This window comes from Thermobia domestica, chromosome 5 (genome assembly GCF_964235325.1).
Source record: "Thermobia domestica chromosome 5, izTheDome1.hap1.1, whole genome shotgun sequence".
Lineage (NCBI taxonomy): Eukaryota > Metazoa > Arthropoda > Insecta > Zygentoma > Lepismatidae > Thermobia > Thermobia domestica.
In genome coordinates, this window is record NC_137458.1 from 105,543,095 (window position 1) to 105,553,954 (window position 10,860).

General features: G+C 36.7%; 1 protein-coding gene across 1 annotated transcript; it reads left to right on the plus strand.

Moving 5' to 3' along the window:
* Nucleotides 1–8,919: 8,919 nt before the first annotated feature.
* Nucleotides 8,920–10,041, plus strand: LOC145685201 (uncharacterized). Its single transcript, XM_081757558.1, has one exon. It carries the CDS (start codon nucleotides 8,920–8,922, stop codon nucleotides 10,039–10,041), a length of 1,122 nt encoding a protein of 373 aa, XP_081613684.1.
* Nucleotides 10,042–10,860: the final 819 nt, after the last annotated feature.

Below are 10,860 nucleotides of genomic sequence, written 5' to 3' on the forward strand. Positions count from 1 at the left end.
ATCCTACACCGCTCTCAACTGTCAAGTGAGAAGGTCTACTTTTAAAAGTGTCTTCATTTAAGAAGCTTTACTGCACCGACTTTTTGTTCATTGAATTTGAGGTAAGTTCAGTGAGATTTTATTTTTCACACAAGATTCGAAAGTCAATTTTATTTCATATTTGTGGGCGGATCACTAATTCACTGTTTTACTTTTAGTACGAAATATTTAGACTATGTGGAATTAGTATAATGGGAAAGTGGGAGTACCCGAATAAACTCACGAGATTGAATCAGGACCCCCCTCACATTAAAACTAAGCACGAGAAATGATATGGTTTAGCGTCCCTTCAGCTTAATGTTGAATGCGAACTCCCGTCGGGAATTGAACCATGGCTAAAAATGTGTGCGCTTAGTTTTGAAAAGAATGCATTACAAAATTTTAAAAACTATGCCTGAGAATAATATGGTTCGATTCCCGTTGAAAGCATTATTTTCGTTTAGCGTCCCCTTCAGCTTAACGTGATATTCGAGCAATCACCCGGGATTGAACCAGGGCCAGAGTTGTGTACGTCAACCATTTAGCTTAGTTTTGAAAAGAATGTATGATAACGCATGAGAATATTAAATTTCAAAAAAGGCTTGACAGCGATCCGACGTGGAAAAGCAAACCCCACCGAGGATTGAACCAGGGCCTTCCATGTTAGAAGCATGTACGCTAACCACATAGCCACGATAAAAAAAAGGGTGCATGAATATTTGGTTAAAGAGTTTTACGCTATACAGATATTGTTTGACAATTACGTATGCGTAACGTTAATGTTTGATGAATCTCTTCAACTTGCAAACGCATCATTTAAAGGTCGTTGTGAGTGGAAAAAATGCTTACGCGAACTTGTCACATCTCAGTACTGTTGAAACATTCATTCATTTCATACATTCTTTTTATCACTATAGAATGGTAGGTCAGTTAAATGCTGATGCAATGGTCTCGAGTTTGGTTTCCAGTATGACAGCAATAAAACACTCATTTCAGTAACATAATTATTTAAAAAAACTTTGATTTCTAGCACGCGTGCTTTCATAATGAGATTCTGAACGCCACCGCCAGGGAATCAAACTCAGGACCTTTACATGAATAACTTAGTTAAGAATTTATCATGAATGTTATGATTTCCTGTTTATCAGGTGATTAAGATTTTTCTTTCTTCTTTTCTTTTGTAGCAAATTCACGCTGGTCAATTCCTTTTTTCCCATTACATATTTGTTTTACCGTAATTGTACCTGTTTGTTTGTTTTCTCCTTTCTTAACCATGGCCGAATCGGGTTTTATTGTTCGTAACGAAATCACTCGTCATTATAGACGATTTAACATTGAGGGCAGAATGTTGGAAGTACAATTTAACGCACCACCCGTAGGAACCGATATTATCCAATATGTGCATAATAGTTTCCAAGCAATGCTGGACCATTTATTAGCCAATGTCGATGATGAGGCGATGGTTGGTTTATCGGTAATATAACCACGCAATACCAATAAGCCATTTTGGGTGAGTTTTCGCCAAGCCCGAAACCTGACACTGGAAACGATGTGGGCCTCGTTTGAAAGAGTTTTACAAAGTAACAATTCATTTCTCCTACACGAACCATTCACCGTTCATTTTCATCGTGTAGATATTCCACGTGGCTATGGCGGTTTGCGGCAAGGAGTACTTCAAAATGAAGAATTGTTACGAAGCAAGCGAGGGATTGTACGTGTAAAAAATCAAGATTCAAGGTGCTTGGCGTACACCCTTGTTATTGCTATTGGTCTGAAGGCATACAGGAATGTAGATATGCAACGATATTGGCAATATCAGCGCCAATCGAAATATGTTGTGGACGATGAAGTGAATGCGTTATGTGCAAATGCAGGAGTCAATTTGGATCATGGTGCCAGTGTAAATGAAATTCGACAATTCCAGTCATACCTCAAAGAATATAAAATTACTGTGTATACTAGTTTCTCAGGCCATGACATCATGTACGAGGGACCCAACGATGAAAATCGCACTCCCATAAATTTGATTTGTTTGGCTGGACATTTTGATATCATCCAATCTTTAACTGCTTGTTTTGCAACCAATTTCTACTGTGAAGCGTGCCATAAAAAGTATAGTAAACGTAATGAACATGTGAAAAATTGTCCTGTAACGTGCTCCAAATGTTTACAGAGACCTCTATGCGACAAGAATCAAACGCTGGTTCTGTGCAGCGACTGCAATCGTCAATTTTATGGGGAAGAATGTTTTAACAATCATCGTAATATTGTATATCATCAAGGAGAACCTGTATGCAAAATGGTGAAGCAATGTACTAAATGTTACAGAGTATATTCTTTTGTGCATACAGGACAACGCATTCATGACTGTAATGAGATCTTTTGCAATGTTTGTAAGAAGATTGTTCCAGGATCGCATCAATGTTTCATGCTTCCCGATCGACAATGCTTGAAACCCGGTGTTCCTTCACTGATGCATGCAAAGAAAGCCTTATTGATATTCTATGATATAGAATCTATGCAGGACAAAAATATTGGCGATAATATGTATGTACACGTACCGAATTTATTGATTGCACAACAAGTATGTTATGCATGTGTTGAAAACAATAATATCCAGCAGTCTTGCAGTACGTGTGGTCAGCGCCAACATATTTTCCAAGGAGACGATCCAGTTTATGATTTTCTCCAGTACTTGCGGGAACGTCGTCCCAATATAAATAGGATTTTCTGTCTCGCTCACAACTCGAAGGGCTACGATGGACATTTTATTCTAAAGACAATGGTAGAACAATGTCAATGGAGACCTGACATCATAAAGACAGGAACAAGTTCATGCAGTGGTACACCGATCATCGTAATGACACGTTTGATTTCCAGAAGGAAATTATCAACTATTGTATTCAAGATGGCAATGTACTGCGACAAGCATGTGTTTCGTTTATGACGTCATTTGAAGCAGAAACCAAAGTGAATCCCTTCTTGGAGACGATCACGATTGCAAGTGCTTCCAATTTAGTATTCCGCCGGAATTTCCTCAAACCCAACACCATTGGAATTCTACCGGCACATGGCTATCGATGGAGAAGTACCCAATCGATCGCTGCAATGCAATGGTTGGCCTACATTGAAAAAGCCGAAGGAAAACAAATCTTACATGCGGCCCGACAAAAAGAAGTGTTTATTGCGGGATTCCATGTTGATGGCTACTACCAAGATCCTGAGACGTTAGAGGAGCACGTCTACGAGCATGCGCCTGTTTTTATCACGGGTGTAAAGTGTGTTTTACTACAGGCCGTAATCAATCCATCTACGGCAATCCAGAAGACACCATGGAATTCCGTTATGAACGAACGCAACGAAAAAATACAAGACTGCGTGAATTTGGGTACATTGTACATGAAATGTGGGAGTGCGAATTTAAACAGTTCTTGAAACAAAATCCAACAAGGACGACGTATCTGAAGAATCATCCGTACATGAACCGCACACCATTAAATCCAAGAGATAGCTTTTTTGGAGGAAGGACCAATTGCGTGAAATTGTACCACCAAGTCGACGAAAAAGCAGGAGAAGTAATAAAATATTTCGATATTGTCTCGCTTTATCCTTACATAAATAAGTGTGCTAAATACCCTGTAGGCCATCCTAGAATTTATCTACAGGGTGATGAAAATATACCACCAATAAATAAAGTCAATGGTCTGATCAAAATGACGATATTGCCAAGTCGCCATCTTTATCATGGTCTCCTGCCTTATCGATGCAACAAGAAACTACTGTTTCCACTGTGTGCTGCGTGTGCCGAAGAAATGAACCCAGACCCTACAGCAACTTGTACGCACAACGATCAGGAGCGGTGCCTCACTGGAACATGGGTATCATATGAAATACAGAAGGCAATAGAATTAGGATATCAACCGGTGGAAATCTTTGAAATTTGGGATTATGACATTGAACAATATGACCCCATCACGAAAACAGGTGGCTTGTTCACGGAATACATCAATACTTTTCTGAAATCGAAAATGGAAGCTTCTGGCTGGCCAAGTTCCTGTGTCACCGAAGAAGACAAATCAAAATTTATACAAACCGTCCTGGAGCGTGAAGGTATTGCATTGGATCCGATCAAAATTGAAAATAATCCTGCACGAAGAAGTTTATCTAAGCTTTGTGTTAACGCTTGATGGGGAAAACTTTCGCAACGTTCAAACTTTAGCCAGACCACAATTATTGATCGGCCGGAAGAATTTTATGAAAAACTCACTTCCCCCGACATTAAACTTCATCAAATTGTACCCATCAATGATACGATGTTATATGGTTCTGGGATTACAATGAACATGTGCCTGTTCAAAACCGAAACACCAATGTCGTGTTAGGTGCATTTACAACATGTCAGGCACGTCTGGAACTGTACAAGTACCTGGAAATGTTGCAGGAACGTGTTTTATATTTCGACACGGATTCTGTGATTTTTACAGAAAAGCCTGGAGAGCCAACCATTGAACCTTCAACGTACTTGGGATGCTTATCGGATGAGATGGAGTCTTATGGACAACGAGCGTACATCAAGACATTTGTTAGTGGAGGACCGAAAAATTACAGCTTAGAAATATACAATCCAGACACCAACGTCACCAGCTACATATGTAAAATTAGAGGATTTACATTAAACTACAATGCCGGACAACAATTAAATTTCAACACGCTAAAAGAAATGATTACAAATCAATGCCGTGGACAAGTCACCATTTCCATCCCCCATAAAATATGCAGGACTAAAGACCATACCATCGTCACACGCAAAGAAGAAAAAATGTACAGCATCCAGTACACAAAACGTCGATTTAAAGAACTCAATTCCTATGATACGGTTCCGTACTGGTACGTTAAAAAACAGAAGATGGAACTGGAAAAAGAAGAAGATGAAGAAAAAACTGTAAATACCCAATGTGGCCGCCATTTCTTTTTCCTTTTCCTTTTTTTTTCCTCCTTGACCACAAAGCAGCAACACCAAGAAAAAAATGAAATACCCAGAAGAGTTCATAAACCACCAACACCACCATCAGTGGACGAAATGCAGACATCTCGTATCCAACGAGGAACCTTGACCATAAAGTAGCAACACCAAGAAAATGCAGTACCCAGAAGAGTTCATAAACCACCAACATCACCATCAGTGGAAAAAATGTAGTCATCTCGTATCCAAGGAGGAACCTTGACCATAAAGCAGCAACACCAAGAAAATGCAGCACCCAGAAGAGTTCATAAACCACCATCAGTGGAAGAAATGCTGTCATCTCGTACCCGAGAAGGAAGATGGAACAAAACACATCCATCTTTTACGAGTAAGTTTTATTTCTCTCTTATCATTATTGACTCGTTTTTATTGTTTCAGAAAAAAAAAGAAATTCATAAAGTAATCCGTTGTTTCTTCTTTTTCTTTACAGGATACGTCTACAACATTCGAAGATGATGACACGTCCAAAATATTCATTTACTAGATCCTGTATTTATTATGTTAATAAACTTGTATGGGAAGAGCATATACCTTTCGTTAAAAATACTTCAAGTTGAAAAAAATATGTTTTATTATTTCTTGAAACCTTGAACACATGTTTTCAAATAATGGTAATCTTGAAAATTTAAGGTGGAAAATATATCCAAGATTTGGTTTAAATGATTAGTTTGAAAATATTTTGTTCGAAAAATTAATTAAAGAATTTTTAGTGTCCAAAATTTGTTTTAATTTAGTTTAAAAAAATTGATTTGAAAATTTTCAAATGTGGTTTACATCTTTAGTTCGAAACTTGTTTTTAAAAATTGGTTCGAAAATTTTTTAAAAATTTTTAGTTTGAAAAATTTTGATTTGAAAATTTAGTTCGAAAGTTTTTAGTTTAAAATATTTTTTTCGAAAAATTTTTAATTTTTTTAGTTCGAAATTATTTTGGGTTCAAAAATTTAAAAATAAATTTTTAGTTCCAAAATTTTTTGATTTGAAAATTTAGTTCGAAAGTTATTAGTTTAATTTTTTCGAAAAATTTGTTTAATTTTTTTAGTTCGAAATTCTTTTGAAATTTTTGTTTCAAAATTTTTAGTTCGAAAATTTTTTGTTTAAATTTTTTTAGTTACAAATTTTTTTTAGTTCGAAAAAATTTTAGTTTAAATTTTCTTGCACTCTGCGGAATCGTTTCGAAAAGAATCGGAGCAGTTTAGGTAAGAAAAATCTGGCAACACTGTTTCCATTAATGAAGCGCTTACTGAGCGTTTAAAAATCGCTTAAACTCACGACAATGTGCTATAAGAAATCTACAAGCAACAAGGATGGCCCCCTCTTTCACCATTGTTTAAAAGGTAAGAAAGCTGGTAATCATCTTATCTGTCAAAGAGAACGATAATATTTAAGGTAAACTTCAGTACAAATCATGATACCAAAAAGGTTTTTTAAGGAGGGGACTGAACCCTCCATGGGAACTTTAAGGTACCAAAAAAGGGAACAAATTCTAAAATCACGGTCAAGGGTGGATCGGCGTCATAGCACTCTGAATTTCTCACATGGGCTGTGGCTAAGATCATGTGACTTCTATCCGCCAATCAAAATCGAGGTACCAAAACATTCATCTTACCCGTAAAAATGGAAACAAATGAGTGAGGAATTTCCCCATATAATCTGTTCACCGTGCGGTAGGTCTAAAATCATGTGACTTCTATCAGTCAATCAGAATCGAGGTACCAAAGTATACATCAAAGAGGATACCTGAACTTCAAAAATCCCAGGGTCTAAGATCATGTGACCTCAGGTATCAAAGCACTCATCTTACCCGTAAAAGGGAACGATTTTTAAAAATTCCAGAGAATAAGATCACGTGACCTTTATCAACCAATCAGAATCAGGTATCAAAACACTCATCTTAACCGTAAAAGGAAACGAATTTCAAATATCCCACAACCTAAGATTACTTGACCTCTATCTACCAATCAGTATCGTAGTACCAAAATACTCATCAAAGAGGATACCCAAATTTAAAAAATCCCAGGGTCTAAGATCACGTGACATCTGTCAACCAATCAGAATCAAGTATCAAAGCGCGCATCATACCCGTAAAAGGGAACGAATTTCAAATATCCGAGGGTCTAAGATTACGTGACATCTGTCAACCAATCATAAACAGGTATCAAAACACTCATCTTACCCGTAAAAGGGAACAAATTTCAAAAATCCAAAGTTAGGGATTTCCCCGCAGTGTGACTCATGACGTCATACCACGTGACCTGAAAATTTGAATTTCCCGCGTGGGCAGGGCCTAAAGTCACGTGACCTCTATCAGCCAATCAGAATCGAGGTACCAAAGCACTCATCTTAGCCGTAAAAGGGAACAAATTTAAAAAATCCCGGTCATAAAAGAGAGTGAGGATGAGTCATTCGCGCCAACGTCGGGGACTACTACTGTAGCCCCCCCCCATTTCCAATTCAATCACAAATTGTCACAATCGTTTCTATATCGTTTGTACAGAAATGTGCAGGCTAAATTTTTGTTTGTACATAATTAAGGGCGCCGCCAGAACGAAAACAAAGTGGGGGCTGTTTAAGTGATAGCCCAATCACCATGTTCAATTGAATCACAAATTGTCGCAATCGTTTGAATATAGTGATAAAGAAATGTGCAGGCGAGATTTTCGTTTGTACACAATTAGGGGCGCCGCCAGAACGAAAACAAAGTGGGGGCTGTCTAAATGGTAGCCCTCCCACCATGTTCAATTCAACCACAAACTGTCGCACTTGTTTGCAGTAGCGGTTCGTGGTCTGTACAAGCACCGGTTGCAATGTTGCAATATCAAAGGTATGTAGGTACGTGCAAGTGTTCCCTCCCCCAGCATTCTTGAGTCTTATCCAAAAAAATCAGGAAATATAAAGAGGAAAGTCTTTTAAGCTCTATGTGTGTATAATTAATTAAAGTATTTCTCTAATATTGATTTAATATATAAGTTATTTCCCTTTTTTCAAACAACCACTATCAATGTACGTTTATACACTATTTATATTACAACGATATATTCTTGTTATAATGGTATTGTTAATCTGTACCTGTTTTTGTCAATACATGATCAGAGGCGCAATAATAAAACATATAGCCTATATATAGTTAAAAGGAAAAAACATTATTATTGACATGACATGTTGTCATGGTAAACATTATTATCTACATGATATACATGAAATAGATGGCTGTAGATGTAAATCAACGATAACTGGATACGAGTCAGGTGATTTCAAAGGATTAAATAAAAATGGTTAGTAGCTATTAAGTGATATGTTTATTGTAATAACTTGATATATCTGCGAATTAGGGCTAAAGTGATTTTTTTATTCGCTTTATCTGGTGCCGGAACCCGGGACCTTACCTCAAAGTTCTGAAAAGAAGTAAGGACGAGGTATATTTGCAAACGTATATCCTTTTTATGAATTTCACCGTTTTAAGAAGCGGAAAGAAAATACAAAGGATTAGAGATATGCAGAATCCTGACGTAATGGATGTACCGAGTACTTTAGTAGAAAACACGCCTGAATATGGCCAGGCTAACCTTGTTAGTACGATTAGCCAACTGTTAACTGATAAGCTGGAACAAATGCAAAAGACGAATCAACAAATACAAAAATCGAACGATGAAAAGATGGAACAGATGCAAAAATGGATAGAACAAATACAAAAATCGAGCGATGAAAAGTTAGAACAAATACAAAAATCGAGCGATGAAAAGTTCGAACAATTATTGACTCAACACAAATATCTTGCAGATAGAGTTCAGGGTATCCATGAAAATTTCGATCGGCTACAGCATAATTTGAAAGAGAACTTGCAAGTATTGATTGAAAAAGTGTATGGTACTGGTATGAATATGAAAGTACAACCGGAAGAAGGTCAGAAGAAGGTCGATGGAAGAAATGAACATATTGAAGAACAGGATGAAAACGAAACAACTGAACCTGTGGTGAATGGTGATGCGGAAGATGCTACAATTAAAGAAGAACCATCATCTCCGGCCAAGGAGACCACCACCACTACTACTACAGGCGTATTCAAAATTGAAGTGAAAGGTCTGCCGAGATTATACAGGTTAGGGGAATTGAAGAAATTGTTGACAGACGATTTGAAGTTGGGAAGCCATACTATTAGGTCGCCGAAAAGAGCGAGTTCTTGGATTTATTTGATCTTCAAAACTGAAGAAGACCAACAGATGGCAGTGAAGACCTTGAATGGATACCATTGGAAGAAGCGAGTTCTGTCAGCTGAAGTTGCCGAAACTGATCAACGTAAGCGAAAATTGGAAAACTCTGTTGATAAGGATTCTAAAAAGGCGAAAGTTGAGTTACTTGTAGAAGATAGAATAAAACAGGCTACAATACCTTTGTGGGATGTTACTTATGGTGAACAGTTGAAGAAAAAGACTAAAGAAATAAAATATCTCACCCGACTGACGGATTTGCTGCTGAGTAGGAATCTGAATTTAGCAGGTTGGGCAGAAGAAAGAAAAGAGAAGAATGAAGGACTTGCAGATTTTCTGAGGTGTTTGCCTATAGGGAAGATTACGGATGATTTGAAAGATTATTTCCAAAACAGGGAAGGTAACAGCTTGAATGTAACATCGCTCTATTTCCAGATCTCCACTGAAAAGGAAGAAGGTGAGAAACCTCCGCCACTGCAGCTGTTGTTCGGGAAAGAATATGTGAAAGAAACTATATGTGACGTGAATTTCCGAGTATCTCCAGATTCTTATTTTCAAGTGAATACTTCCGGAGCCGAGCAGCTTTATACTTCCATCGCGAAAGTGGTTGAAGTTGACGAAGAAACTTCCTTCATAGATGTGTGTTGTGCCACTGGAGGAATTGGATTTATTCTTGCTAAGAAATGTGCTCAAATTCTTGGCATAGATACGTTGAACCAGGCAGTTGAAGATGGCTGTATTCCTGTTTGTGACTTCTCGTTTAGCTTGACTGAATCTTTTGGCCATGTAACTTAGATTTGAGTTACGGAGTTTGAGAAGGCTGTATTTAAGTAATTTTGCTTTAAATAACGTTATGATTTTGTTTGTTATCCGTACTTTGTTTGAATAATAACATTTTGTTCAGAAGGGGAAAAACAAAATATTTTTATGGAAATGTGAACCGATTTATTGTATTTTACTTTATGTTATTTAATCTTGAGTTTATGTCTATGATCGCGGTTACTCAATTTATGTCAGCATATGTCTTAATATTATGTACATTACTTAATATTTGTGTTTCATACTATTTAAGTCTCTCTCTTATGATATACCTACTGTTTTGTTCATCTTTATTTTATCTTACGTGTTCAAAAGAGATTTGATTGTGTTAAATTGAAATTCATGACATTGATCTTAAATTGAAGCTTCTAAATGTAATTATTGCCTTCTGATCTTGTTGACATTTGATATGATAACGATCTTAATTGTAAATAATGTTATTCGTATATGGATGTTATCGCTCGATGTAAGAAGGAACAATTAACTAGTAACTCTGTGTAAGTCATCAGTTAGTTATAACTTTGAATAGACCCATAAACAATATTTTTAATGAATCGACGTTTTTCTAATATGTGATTAGTAATAAAATAAAATGTTGTTATGAATGAATTAATATATATATATATACATATGGAGAAAGAAGAGAAGAGAAGACTACTTATATTGATGTAATAATAATTAATACGAGGGCTATTCAAAAAGTGAATGTTTTGAAAATATCCAGGGTTCTTTCCTCCACTGTAATACTGTTACAGAATTCCCGTTCTGGGCGACATTTTATACAACGATATATTC

Coding starts and splice junctions, on each gene's coding strand:
- LOC145685201 (XM_081757558.1), top strand. CDS start 8,920: ATGAAAGTACAACCGGAAGAAGGTCAGAAGAAGGTCGATGGAAGAAAT.